The sequence below is a fragment of the Hirundo rustica genome, chromosome 4 (assembly GCF_015227805.2).
Source record: "Hirundo rustica isolate bHirRus1 chromosome 4, bHirRus1.pri.v3, whole genome shotgun sequence".
NCBI lineage: Eukaryota > Metazoa > Chordata > Aves > Passeriformes > Hirundinidae > Hirundo > Hirundo rustica.
In genome coordinates this window covers 22,128,158-22,143,189 of record NC_053453.1, presented here as the reverse complement: position 1 = coordinate 22,143,189, position 15,032 = coordinate 22,128,158, and the positions used below count along the sequence as shown (strand labels likewise).

At 38.7% G+C, this 15,032-nt stretch overlaps 1 protein-coding gene across 9 annotated transcripts in view; it reads right to left on the bottom strand.

Annotated features, from left to right (window-relative positions):
• CADPS2 (calcium dependent secretion activator 2) overlaps nt 1-15,032 on the bottom strand; it is a 290,272-nt gene that overhangs the window by 227,122 nt on the left and 48,118 nt on the right. For all 9 annotated transcript variants that reach the window (XM_058420273.1, XM_058420271.1, XM_040062395.2 and 6 more), the window contains exon 2: nt 6,232-6,345. In XM_058420273.1, the coding sequence (XP_058276256.1) occupies nt 6,232-6,345 (114 nt within the window). The remainder of the gene's footprint in view (nt 1-6,231; nt 6,346-15,032) is intronic.

Here is a 15,032-nt window from a genome sequence, read left to right as displayed (position 1 = left end):
TTAAACTCTATCAATCAACCACCTACCTCATTTTAAAGTCTGAAATACAGGTCTTCTACAACCATGCTAATATAGAAACCTTATGGCATTCTCAAATAAATAGTCATCATCCACAAAGATGAGTATCCAGAGAGACTGGACAAACACAGTTTCAACAGTAGCTGTATGTTTCTGCGCAGCTGTACAGCCTCTGGGATACCATACAGGTGAGAGTGAAAAGGGGAGCTCCAGTCTGAAAATGCAAAGAATAGTTACATGCAGCAATGTGTAGGGCAAGAGACTGTGGATTTCAGCACCTACACACTTTCCATGCAACAGCAATACAACAGCACTCCGAAGAGAAAGCTGTCCATCACAAACCCTGCAGTTCTACTCTGTCGGGTCTGTCCTTAACATGGAAGACGTTGAGAGCATGTAAAGTACCTTTTAATTTGTTGTATCTTATCTCCCCCTCACTTCTTTCAGGAAAATAAGTAGACTACTAACAGTGACACAATCTCCATTAGATGCCAAATTGTGGTTGGTGATCCAAAATACTGAAGGCAATTAGAGCTTCTTCAACAAAACAGATGACCTAAATAAACCTGTGTTATGCATCTTTCCTGAGGGTGTCCTAAAACTTTTATGATGTTTTTCAAAGAACTGGCCGATACTAGACACTTAAAATTACAGACCCTGTAGAATATTAACTGACCTCAAGTCTGCCAATGTTTTCAAGCAACTGGAAGGAAACTGTGGAAGTGCTAATGGGCTGCAACTACAAATGTATTTGGTGTCGAAAGGCATCCTCACAAGGCAAACCATAAGATTATCATAAAGTTAATATGAAAACCCATCCTTTTGAAACAGCTTCTCCAAATGAGACGATATCAACCATAAATCCCACGCTGGTGTAGTACTGAGATTTTTGAAGAGAACCTGAACAGAGCAAAAAGCCCATATCCTTAAATACATGCATATGCCAATTATGGCTTTTTAAAAAAATGAAAGCAGAAACCAGTGAATTTATGCTCTGGAACTGTTAGCTTCTATACTTATTAGCCTAATGTATTTAAATAAATGGTTAATCTACTGATTCCATTATTTTATCTCAATAATATAAAACCAAAATGTTCCAACATTTAATTACTATTTATTTTGTGTGTACTATGTTTTGATTCTAATGAATGCTTTTCGGTTCCTTTCCTCATCCCTGAAACATTCATCAGGATCCATTATGCCTTTTGTTGCCTCGAATAAAAATAGTGTGTCTAAAACAGCTGATAGTAAAAAGAAAATTGTAAAACTAGCCAATGCACCACTTAGTCCAGAAAGCTTCATTTCATCAGTGAGATAACTTCTGTCCTCACACCCATGCAAAAAATTTTCAGACCAAGTTTTCCATAATCATAGGCAGAAATAGCGTAATTTCACTGCTTTCTTTACATAAAATACATCAACATTTTTACAGAGCAACGCAATATTTAAGGTCTTCACATAAAAAAGGTCCCATGAACACAATTCATCCTTTTCTAAGGATAAGTGCAAGACCTGGCATTAGCAGTTCAGGATTTGGTACCATAGGAGCTTGGTAATTAGAGGACACTTGGCCTACTTGCTGCAGAAGCTGAAAGGTGCCACCTATGCACACTGGTATGAAGGAAGATAAATGCTTTATTTTACCATTTAGAAAGCCGTTAAAGTTTGTTAAGATTTGGGGTTGTATGTAAGGAAGAAATTTTTATAATAAGAGTGGTAAAATACAGGAACAGCTTGTCTAGAGAATTTGTAGATGCCCTGTTGCTGGAAGTCCTCAAAGTCAGGTTGGATGGAACTTCGAGGAACTTACCTAGTGAAAGATGTGACTGCCTGTGGCAGGCAGATTGGACTACATGATCTTTAGAGTCCCTTCCCAGTCAAATCATTCCATGATTATATGATATGGGTCCTCTTCTCTTTCTTATTTATTTAATTTTCTTTGTTTTCTTCTTTTAATTCATTTTTTTTCAGCCTGGCAGTGACGAACTAATGCCTAGGCTTGTGTACACAAATCCCCTCAACTTAAACAGAAAGTAGGTTAAATATGTTCTTTGTATCACAGGCAAACTGGTACAGTCAAACAAAGTCTGATTTTAAATTCTCAAAACACCCCACAGTACTAAGTGTTACAGATCCTACATTTAACACTCAGATTTAAGCAGCATGAAGTAATCATGGCTTAGAACCACATATTTAAAATGGAGCAGTAAGAAAAACAGGAAAAACACCAGTATGGAACACTTCCTGCAACTTCACATTGCTTTAAGCAGAGCTGAAAACCTGAGAACTTGCAATCATTACAATATTGAAAAAGTTTTCACAGAATTTCAAACATTCATTACAGTCTCTGCACCCATTTTACTGATACCTAAGACTGCATACATTTGAGACTAAAGGATTAGCACTGTGAGTTTAACCCAAGGTATATGCATACTTATTAGAGGTAAATATATTAAAGGTGGTGAATACACCTCTCAGGGCTCTGCACAACAGCATTTTCCAACCTCAGTGAAAGAACATGCAAGAATTGATGAATGAAAGATTATCTACTATTTCACAAACAGATTTTTAAAATACAGGGTTGAATTAAGCAAAAAAAGACTTTATTTCATAAATCACTTTCTCACTTAATTTTATACTTAGCAGTATGTCCAATATAATTACTCATAAAAACTGCCATATGATTGAATTTTTCTCTTTATCTGAAAAGTAGCAGCAGCATCTGATGTTCTACTGAACAGAATCTGGCTCGATGTCTGTAATGGAATTTTCCACACACACAAAAATAAAACCCTATGTTAATTCTGAGAGAATGATTTCAGAAAGAGTAAACATTTCCATACCTTCTCCAAACTGAGATTGAAGGGGAAAACAAGACAATCATACATTCATGTACACAAAAATGAAACATGCTAAATTTCAGTGAGACTTTCAGAAAGTGTGGTGGTATTCTAGGGGGAGATTACACAGAACATGAAAATAACCATTTCTAGACAGTTAAAGAAGAGTTTATGTAACTTCTCCTATGAATATAATCTTCTTTTCTACTACATTTTTAAGATAAATGAAAACCAATGCCAGATTATTCATAGATGGTCTTGAATACCACAGCAGAATTGGAAAAGACATAGTGGAGGAAATAAGGCAAAAAAACTTGACTGGTGTAAACTTCCCAAGTGGTTCTGACACAGGAGCATGACTTACAGCCTAGTGAAATGAATGCTGAAATTCATAATTATTTATTTAGCAAATAAATTGGTCTTTCTTCAAATATTTATAAAAAAGTAAAACAAAGACTGAGCAATAATAAGTTCCTAAATCCTTGGAGCTTTCTCTTAAGATTCTTAAGAGGCCATAGTCTGAACAAACTCATTAATTACAGATTGCAGTGAAAACACCTGCAACTACTGATACAGAGTTTATGTCACATCCCCAAAACAGACCTTCTCTTTCACATTCACAGTTAAAGTAGAAAATCAACTACAGTAATGAATTTACCCTGGATTTGCAAACAATATTGTAATAACTCTCAAACCATGACTACTGCATAGCATTAAAGGCAAGTTGGTAATTTTCAGAATAAAATAATTACTGAGCAGACCACATGTTTCTTTCCTGCCCTGTCAGGTAAAACTGAACTTTAGGTGAGCAACTAAAGTATAAGGAAATTAACACGGAAGTTTCTAAGATGCTGTAAGACAGAAACAAGCAAGGTGCCCATAATTCAAAGTACTAACAACCATCACAAGTGGGTCCTCTCTGCCCTGGTCCTTTTTGATGTTATTTCTCCATTGGAAAATGACTCCATGGAGGTGTGGCAATTTCCCCATTATTATAAATTTGAAAGGCAGGTCTGGATCACACCTGTGAGCCTGCCGAGTGGACATGAGATGCTGTACCCTTTCCAGCGCCTCCTTCGCTTCCGGGGTTAGTTCCCTGGGAGAACTCAGCTCCTGCACCACCACACATCACCACATGGAAGATGTGATGGACCGTACGTGGTAGACATAGATAAGAGAAAGCATCAAAGCCCAGCATCAACAGAAGACACAAAGAACTAATAGAGACTAATATTTTCAACCAATGGGTAGCAAAGAAAAGGAAAAAGGCACAAGAGACACATACAAATAAAGATGAGAATATGTGATCAGATGCATAAAATCTGATTAAAATGCATTAAAGAGGAGCAATAGCTTGAACTAAGTCTTCATCTGGATTCCACCACTGCACTGGTCATTAAATCTACTACTACTACTACTACTACTACTATAACCCTGAGAAGAAATTAAAAATGACTTGCAAATGTTGACTCAAACTGCATGACTGGAAAGGGCTGTGCAAGTCTGGAAGGAAGCCTGTGGAAAGAATGCAAAATGGAATTGGGAGGCTGGGATTAAAAAAAAAAAGTCTGAAATTAGAGCTGGTATATCAGCTCCTGGTATGTGAACACAGGATGAAGCCCTTGGCGTCATTACATCCTTGACAGTGATGCTGAGAGTTTTGGAATTCTCTGGTTAAAACTGGATACCCAGAACACTTGAACACTTAATTCAAAATGGTGGATGTCTGAAAATAGCCGGAAAATTTGAGCCTTTCATTTTATAAGGCTATCTTAGATTATTAGGCACAGTCTTGCATTGCAAGAGCAGATATGCTAAAACACAGTTCTCAACGAGTCTAAAAAATGTCATTTAAAAAAAGGCATGAAGTAAATCTTAACAGAACAGCTATTGTATAGACATTTATTTTAAAATCATTTTTATTCACTTTCCAAAGAGCAGACTACTTCCTCTAACATATTAAGCTTTTTAAACAGTGTGCTACAGAATGACTATATAACTATATATATAAAGAATGAATGTATAACTATAACCTTTAAGTCCTTTTCAGTTCTACCCCAAGTTAAGTGTCTCGAGACATCCCCCTACTTGGGAACCTATTGCTGGGCCACTAACTAGCTCAGCCTTGCCCTGCACCATCTTTCAAACTGTCCTTCCTCCCAGCCTTCACTTCATTGGCTATACAGAAAAATGGTTTATTTTCTAACTATTTCTGTCGTGTTCTCACACACCAAAAATAGTACCCTGAAAATGTTCATATTCTTGTTTCACCTGCAGACCTATCCCCATCTTTTCACAAGCATTTTTGTGAGAATCCCTAATTTCAAATCCACAGCACTGATCAGATCATAATATGGGAAAACTCACACTGAGTTTTATGGTTTCTATACAAATTTCTATTTCTGCACACTGAGTCCATGATTTGAACACAAGAAGAAAACTATTTGCTCATCCCTCTCTTTTTTCTTGTGCAATATAATTTATTATAGATGAAACCAAGCTAGGACATAAATCACATCTTTTTCTGCTTAAGGAAAAAGTTATTCACTAGCAAAGAATAGCTGACAGGGAAAATGAAGAAATAATACACAAAAAATACAGCTAATTTTGGGGGGAAAAAAAGGTAGACTGAAATATGAAGGAAGGCCTTTGCCTCAAAAGGCAAAGAAGTTTTCTATCCAGCCTTTTTGATTCATTGAGCAGGTCAGAAGTTAGATGAAGCAAAATGAAAACACAGTAACATTTACTAAGAGTAACAAGTTAATTCACTAGCCATATGCTGCTGGGAACTGTCCTCTAGTTTGGAACCAGACCCATCCCTTAGGCAATGAAAACTCCACCTACAGATCTGCTCTGGGGCTGTAGGCACTGAACATGCCTGGGAGGTCACAGCAGATTGTGAGAGCTGGCCCGTGTGCATGGAAAGCTTCAGTTCTTTCGGAAGGGAACGGGCAGGTTCTCACCAAAACCTTCTGCATGGTAACTAAAAATCTGAAGACATATTTCTCAGGATGGTAACTTACAAAGTGCTGATTAAAAGAGCTACCTTGGACATATGGAGATAAAGATAGCAGTGCCTAGTTCTATCAAGTGCTGCCAGGAAGATTTTTAACACCAGGGGTTTTCATTTTATCTTCTCTCTTAAATATTTTTTTCTCTTCCTAAAAAAGGGTGAATATTTTCCAGTTCAGTTTCTCTCTTGTGCTCAGGCAGTAGATTTCAACTTTTAAAACAGCAAAGCTGGCTTAGGAGGAAATTGTTTCTAGAAGGTTTGGAAGCTCACAGCCTTTGAAACTTAAAATTACTTTCCTTGTACCTGTACATTAAAAGGCATATTATGAACGTATTACAGAGAACAAAGCACACAGCTCACCTCATAGTAACTTCGCACAGCATTGCAAAATGCTTCATCTGCTACGATTTGCGTCTCCCCGTTCAAAAAGGCCTGGAAACGTTCCTTCAGCACCTGCAGCTGCTGCTTGTTGAGCTATGCAAGAGAAAAACAAGGAGAGGGGAGAGAACAAAAATAAATGCAGTTAGTCTCCAAGTAAAAATATATAGCACTGTACATGCTTGGAACCTGTGAACAGGGAAAAAAAAGACAGAGGCTCCCTGGCCACCTGGCTCCCTGAGCAGCAGCTCTCCAGAGGCCCAGCCGGACAAGCCACACTGTGGCAGCCAGACGTGCAGGCAGGCAGCAGGCAAGGAAACCTGCTCTTTTTCTGGTGTCCTTGGGATGCCAGAGGCAGGTCTGCATGGGTACTTCTGTGCAGTATTTTACAAGCATGTGCTGAATATAACGGTTGATCTCCTCCATGGCAGCAGCAGCAGCTAATAAAACTTCGTTCTTAGCTTGTCTTCAAATACATCATTTTCTTTTCAGCCTTGAAATAACTGAACATAAACAACTGAGATGCCTCAATTTTTTTTTTGAGTAAACTAGGTACTACCATTGGAGTGTTTCAACAGGCATGTGCACTGTGAAGAAAACTGAATTCTAGCCATTGATGCTACAATGCTGTGAACGACATGAAAAAACTGGATCCTAGGGAAGGAAGAGCAGACAAAGGCTCCAAGATTGACACCCAATAACATTTGGTGGACTTCATATCAAAGTTGAGTACATTTTGAAAACAAACTCCTAGAAGAGCACATTACACAATTAAACCTTGCAATCAACCCATTTTTAGCAAAGTTTAATTTTAAGGGAAAAAACAAAGTTCAGAAGCTCTCCAGGGATCCAGACACAGATAAGGTTCCTATCAACTCTTGAAATATTTAGTAGGATATTTCTCCTTATCAAATCTGTGAGAAGTTCAAATACCACATCATATTCTTGAACTCTAAATTTAATACTAAAAAAAAAATTCAAACACAACTGACAGAAAGGTTTTTTTCGTTCCTCCTGTATTTTGCTTAAATAAAACTAACAAACAAATAAACATATAGCCAGAAAACATACATATTTTTCCAGAGGGCAGAAAGTGATATTTGCAATGGCTAACCTGCAGCAAATAACACTGCGGCCAATAGCATAATAATTTGTTATTGAAGAACTTTTTGGCATCTACAGTAAATACGGTGGCCTTTAGGCTTTCAGGTTTCTTTATGTCAACACTTTGAAGTCATTTAAGCTACAACAGTATTACAAAATTAGCAAAATCTCTGCTATCCTGATAATGGGTATACCATGGACAACTTCTATCTTCCTAATATCACAGGAAGATTTTCATCCCACACAAAGTCTGCTAAGATTGCAAACTCATGTGCTTCTTTGAAAAATTTAACAATTTTCTGCAAAACTCTCCAAATTGATTGCAAACCTGAAAGCTGTTTTATTTTGACAGCAAACAATAGTAGATGCCATCTATATACTGGGTATCAGAAATCCTCTAAAAAATAATGAAATATAGGCAGTAGTGATGTAAAGCCGAAAACTATGTCTCTGAAAAAGAATCCAAGCTAGTTAAAAATACATGATAACTCTGTTCCTCATCTTAACAGAACAATTAATATAGAACAAGCCCCAGGAGACCCCTATGGAAAAAAAGGCCTCCTGTAGAGGCAAGCAAACTTCAACAGAGGTTGCTGTGACTTGGATAAATTTCCTGCATGAACTCCTGAAAGCGGCAGCCTGACACTGACACCCCATCCTGCACCACTGCTAATCATAGAATATAGAATATAGAATATAATAAAAATCAATGGGACAAGTATTCATATTGTGTCTGCACATCCACCCAAAATGGTACCTATCCATCTGCCTGCCAAACATCCACTCCTTGCACAGAATTTTCCCGACACTTGATAGCTGTCTCTAACAGAAATCAAACCTCATTCCACTGATTTGATTCCTCTTATTCTTCCCTCATTTTCTAAATATTTTGGACAAGCTGGGATACCAGGAAATGCAAATCATTATGGATGGTTTGAGGGTTTTTTTCCCCAGCATACGGACGTTCTTTGGGGAACTTAGAAAAGAGACGAGCACTCACACGGACAGTCCCCCTCTGCTGAGTGAGCAGCTCCTCCATCCCACGGAATATTCACAGCTCTGCTAGGAGAACATGCAGGCTTCTTGCCAAGGCAATTATGAAAATGTGTTTTCATCCTTGCAGACTTCATTCTTTAGGTGATTTGCTTCTCTATTACCCACATACCAAACAAAAACTTTATGAATAAGGCAATGAAATATAAATTTAATCCTGATTTTCTCTTTTCATTTCCAACCATCATAGTTAAGCAAACTGAAATGCCTTTAAAATATTTATATACGTCTTTCATATTCACTACTTTAGGTAGTAAGAATTTCTTAGGGTTGAGTGGCATTTTAGGATTACTGTATATTTCTTAAAATACTTTTATTTCAGTGCAAAATCTGGATGTACAGAAAAAAAGTTCTGCAAAGCTTAAAAAAGATTATTTCCAATAGAAAATATTAAAAGCTACAACTTGCACAAAGGATGATCTGAACGTCCCAAGTACTGTCATATATAGAGACGCAGTTAACTGTCAAGGTACAGAATAATTTATAGTAGTCTGCTGCAGCATACAGCTCTTCTGGGTTTTTTTACTTGTCAGAATACTGAGTATACAGTGAATTCTCTCTCATCTCTTTTTTTTTTTTTTTGTAATGTTGGTCATTTTTAATGAATTCATTAACACTCTTCAATTTGAAGCACTTAAAAATGAAACAAAGCTAACAGTAAAAGTAATAGCTTGGAAATGAAGAGAGAAAGACTAATTGCATTGGAATGTTGTAGTAGCAAAACAAACAGGTGTTTGTACAGGACATTAGCTCTCAGATACAGCCAAGCAGCTCAACCTGACAAAGTCTGAGCTACCTCTGAAGTTGGTCAACATGGAACAAGAGAAGACATGATGTAAAACCAGAATTCCAAGAGAAATGCTTAAACTTAAGGGCAGTAAGCCTGGGCACATTCCCTCTGGTATGAGCTCCCATAATGGAGTTCAAAGTCCTTTGCAGGAGCACTTTCTTTTAATTGCACAAGCCCTTTCCTCCTCTGCTCTGTGTAAGATCCATACACATCAGACCTATGCTTTCAGTTCACTCTCATCTTTGCTGTCAGTGCCTCTGTTTCCACATTTTAAATTTAGTAGGAAGAGCAAAACCAGGAAATTAAAAACAAACAAACAAACAAACAAACAAAAAACCCCACAAAACCCAAACAAAACAAAACAAAACAAAAAAAAACAAAACAAAACAAAACAAAAAACCCCAAACCACCACAAAAAACCACATTACCATATGTACCTCCAAATGTAAACTAAACTCAGAATACCACCAAAAGTATATAGCAAAGTCCCACTGATTCTGTTGCTTTCCATTAACCTGCTTCAGTGTTGTTTTGCTTCTATGGATTTTGCATTCTTAGTGGTACAGAATCTGTTGTCATAACTCTGCATGATACTTCAGAAACAACTACTGCTGCTTCATAGGAGAATGCACACTGTAACGAAATTCCAGTGACTCAGAATATCAGATGTGATTCTGCAAAATGACTGAAGATAAGTGAAGACAAATTTAAGGGAAAACAAGATTAACTGCTCTCAGATTTGTTTTTTCTTTATTGCTGTTACACAACAGAAAAAAAACATTTCTTTCCTTCCATCCCTGTGTCTTTCAAAGAAGGTAACTTGCTCTTCACATTTGCTAACCTTAGTAAGCTATGAAGTAAGACAGAGTAAACTTGTCAAAGAGCTATTTAATTAAATTAAGAATAATGTTTTCAGGTTGCAGTAACAATTTAACCCGAGTAATATGAAAGCATGAAAGAGCCTCAAGCACCTAACTACTAAAAAACTTTCTCACCTTGCATTTAACATTTCAAAGAAGTCATATATCCAGATATACTCCTCTCTGAGCATTAATTTAAAGATTTGCTTTCTCCCCTTCTAAAGTGAAAGTTGGGTACGAAAACCTAGAGGCACTTCTGGTTTAGCTCCACTCATACCTTTAAGCAATTTCAATAAATGGATTTTATTCAGAGTTTAAATTCCTATTTTTATAAGAGTCACATTTCAAATAGATCTCACATTTTAGGGAGTTACTCCAACATCACAAGTTTTGCTTCCTTAAATAATAAACGCCAACGAAGGAAAAAAATGAAGCATGTATGGATTTTTAAGCATAATACTGCTTATTTCTCTTTGAAAGACAGAAGGAAAAAATAAAACTGCAACTTCTCTGCGCTCGATGCTTCATTAAGAGCATCTTCATCTGCTTCTCGCTGCCTAAGTACACAGAGCACTCACCACCGCCCTGACCACATGCAGCCAACAGCAGCTGGCAGACATAACTCACAGCACCACTGCCCCTAGAATGCTTCGGCGTTAAAAACGAACGAGTTTAAGCGGCGGCCTGTGCGGGCCGCAAGCCCGGCCCGGGCCCCGCGGGCGCCGGCCGGCAGCGGGCCCGCGCTCGGGCGGAGCAGCGACACTCGGAGCCACTGCCACCTGGCGGCCGGACCGCAACACCGCAGGCCGCAGCGCCCCCGCCGCGAGCTGCCATCTCTGCCGGCTCCAGCAAGGCCTCGACCTCAACACACGCAACGACGCTGGTTTTCTCGCCTCGCACTATGTAGTGTGCGACTACCCTTTTCAGACCATATGGCTGTTTTAGGGAAACAGCAGGACGTGATGACTGCAACTATAGGCAGAGCAAGATAAAATATTCCTTACACAGACTGCAAAACCACAGGGGTAGGGAGGAGCCAACCGAAGAGCCACTCCCCAAACCTCCTCAATGCTGCAATGTGTATTGTCTGCAGCAGCAAACCTAAGTCCCTTAACACTTTCAAAAAACAGGAAACATTTTTATTTCAAAATAATGACATTTTGTATAATGTCTTTGACTAAAGTTTTTCAAAAACAACTGCTGCTGTCAAAGCTACAATTTTTGAGAGCAGAGTGGAAAAAGAGCCTGACGACGGTTCCTTCAAACAGCTGTCCCTCTCTTCCAATTCAGTCAGGAGATAAATTTTCATCTCTTGAATTAACAGAACTGAAGGTACAAATAAGTCTTTTTCTAGTCAACTTCTCACACCTATCTTTGAACGTAACTTTGTTTCTTGTCCTGACAACCTCTTTGTCAAGGGAAAACCAAATAAACAGAAAAATAAGTCAAAAGTCTGTCAAGGAATAACTCATCCCATTGCCAGAGCAGTGTTCTCAAGGATGTTGAGCTCAGTGACTCCCACCCTGTGTTGTCTCTGCAGGGTCTCTCAATTCATCTGGGAGACAATACTGGTCAGCCCATTACAGCAGCTCTCCTCTTCCCAAATCAGCCTCAGGAAAGGCAGGACTGCATCCAACAACACTTGAAAAAATTCACACTGTTGCTGAGTGAACCTCAAGAGCCACCCAAGCCTTCACCACTGTAATTAGGGCTTCCCGCCACCCTCCATGGTAGTGGGGAGGGCTTTATCGACAGGGTCAGATTGGAAAGCCACGCACAGCTCCTCTGTGAGAGCCAAGAGCAAGGCATGGAGCCTTAGGCTGAAGCCATCATTATCCTCTCTTTCCAGAAAAATGTAACACTTGTGCCACATCACTGCCTCTTAGTGTGCTTCATCTCACACTGGTGATGAGAATAAGCCTGCAAAGCAAATAGCCAGTTATTAACAGTGATTCTTGCTCTGTTAATCCTCTCTCCCATCTTGCCTCCTCTTCCAGTATCTGCCTACAAAATAATAATACTTGTATTTCACAGCAGAGAAAGAGAGTATTCATTTATAATGGATTACTTGACAGATTTTCTTCTGAGGAAGAAGACTAAATAAACAGTATTAGAAAATACCAGTACTAAGACAGAGGTGATAGCTGCGGTTACTGTGCTGAATTATGCAGCTCTTAATTATGTGCAATAATGGTCCTATACAGCATGTGGGTGGCACAGAATATATGCTGTCCCCTACTATTCATTGCATAAACCAGTTTGATTTTTTAAAAACAGGATAAATGTTTTGCTGTCACTTAGCAACCTCAACTGTTCTTTGATTTTCTTAAAGTTGAAGTTATTCCAAGGAAAACAGGGTCTGTAAGGATTCTGTTTGCTGTCACTCCATGCACCCTACACTGAGTACATAATCCTAGTGTAACAATTCAGTGCCTTGTTGCAGCAAATATTTGATTACCAAAATCAGCCAATTCATTTACCAAACACATTTATCATTCTTTATAATCTAACACCTTTCACTGGCTTGTTTAAAAAACAGAAACATTACCAGGACCACAGTGGTCATTCAATTCCACTTACAGAGTGTTTAAGTTATAAATATTTTATGCAGGATTAAGTCTGAAATTTTAAATACTTTCACTGTCCAGAGGAGCATATGTAAGATTCTTTGGCAGAACTGTAAAATATCTCACAAGTACTAGAGGGTTTGGGGGTTGGTTTTCTTCAGGGAGTAGAGGTGATAGCATAAAAATCCCAGGCAGTGAACAAAGCAAAGCCTGATTTACGTGAAGGCATTCAAGTGTACCTCACTGACGGCCAAAATATAGAAATTCAGACAGATTCCAGCAAGCTCGGATTGGCACCTGAGAGGAAAAGAAAAATAAGTATTTTGGGGATGAAGAGGAACAAGTATTTTGTGGGGGAAAAAATAAATAAAAATCAGACTTTCCTAATTTTTTGGCAGAAAAGTGAAAATATATAAATAAATACAGGATAATTTAACTGCTTAGAACATACTCATAGCAATGATAGGTTTCTTGCTTGCTGAAAAAAAAAAATCAAACTTTCACAGACTATGCCATGCTAGAAAAGAAAGAATCTGCCACATATTTTTCCTAAAGGCAGTAAATATCACACCCCAATAAAAGCTATCTCCACTGAGATGAGGTTGTCAAATACAGTTGCAAGCATTTTCTTTGTATGCACTCCTACTACCTGAGATTTGCTGTAGAATTTAGATGACAATCATCAGTTAGATTTATATAATATTGTATTTGTTTCCTCCGTGCTGTGCCTCACCAATCTCCTCCTAGTCTGGAGCGGCTGCCAAAACTCCACAGCTAGTGCAGCAATGTTCTGCTGTCCCTTGTGACAGCCCTCTGAGGCCATGTCCTATGCACAGTACACAGGGGCACTGCAGACCTTACTTCCTTGAGATTGCCAGAGTTACAAAGCTATGCAAACAAAGCTTCCAGCCAAGAAAACTGATGATGACTCATGCAAGGACCATGAAAAGCAAGCCTAGTAGGAATACACAGTGATATGTGGCCGTAGTGGGAACGTCAGCTACCAGTGCCTTGCATTCAAGTCAGGCCTGGAAGAGACCTTCAAGATCACTCAGTTTCAACCCCTGCACCGTGAGAACCAAACCTTCCACTAGACCACTGATTGGCTAGATGGTTTTCTGATTGTTACCTCCGCTGAGGTGTAGCGACCTGGTTCAGGAACGACACGGCAGCCACACCCAGGCTGCTCGGTCCATCAGCTCACAGACACCAATGTGGTGGACGGCTAATGGCGTTTATTAACTGGTTACATGGGGTTATAAAACCTCTGTTTGCTACATCACATCCGTCTGCTTACGTTACAGGTTAGGTATTGCTTATCTTATCAAGGACACTGACCAACTAAGAGTTGAGGGAGGGGTTCTGTCTGCCCGTACAGCGCAATATCTTCCGACCGCCTGTCCCTAATCTCCCACATCTGATCAATTAACAAACAGAAGAAATTAAAGAAAGATGTAAAGTCTGGCCTGTAAGGTCAACAGTTAAGTCATCACATCATATGTGACATACATACTTTACACATGTCAATACACAACCCAATTTAACTGTGGTATGGTAGAACTACCATACTAGTTCTAGATACTAGAACTAGGATACTCTTAAGACTCTTAGTATTACAGACAACATAAAAACATAAATACTGTGCTAATCCAAGTGACCTTCAGTTTTGTTGGGCAAGGACACCCCTGCTTGTGAAAGAGGACTTCGGCTTTGAATGAGCTGTCCAGGTATCATCTCATCTTGTACACTTGTATTTGTAATATACTCTTCTACCTTGGAAACCTGCAGTGGGAAAAATTTCTACTTGAAATCCTTTCCCAGCCTCACAGGATGAGCCTTCAAACATTTTCATATCCTATTTTTCTAGGAGCCTCAGGAATACATTTACAGAAAACAAAATCTAGACACTCTCTAAACAATAAATACAAACATCTGCATAGCCATCACAATAAACATCCTCCATGAGAGACACATCCAAGGCCCTGAATACATTTATTTCTCAGCATGTAATATGAATTGGAACCAGCACAGCAGGTAATCTCATGAAAACTACAGGGATGAAACTAAGCAAGTGCACACGGCGACCAATCTGCACTTGAACATTTCTTTAACTTCAAAGAGAGTACTTCTCATGGTCCTCCTGACTTTCTGACTTCTCAGCCCCATCTCCCAGTTTCTCTCTGGAAACCAGTTTTCATTAACCTAGAGGATTGCAGTACTCATGAACCCATGAAAATTTATGTTTATTTGCATTGCATTATAAGATTCTACCAGAGAAATATCCAATAAGTAAGTAAAGTTTTATCATGTCCCCTGCCAATACCATGTACACCTTCCACAAACAACTATCTATTCTCTAACATAAGTAACTCTGAAACTTTTTGCTTTTGTCACAGATTTAAATATCTC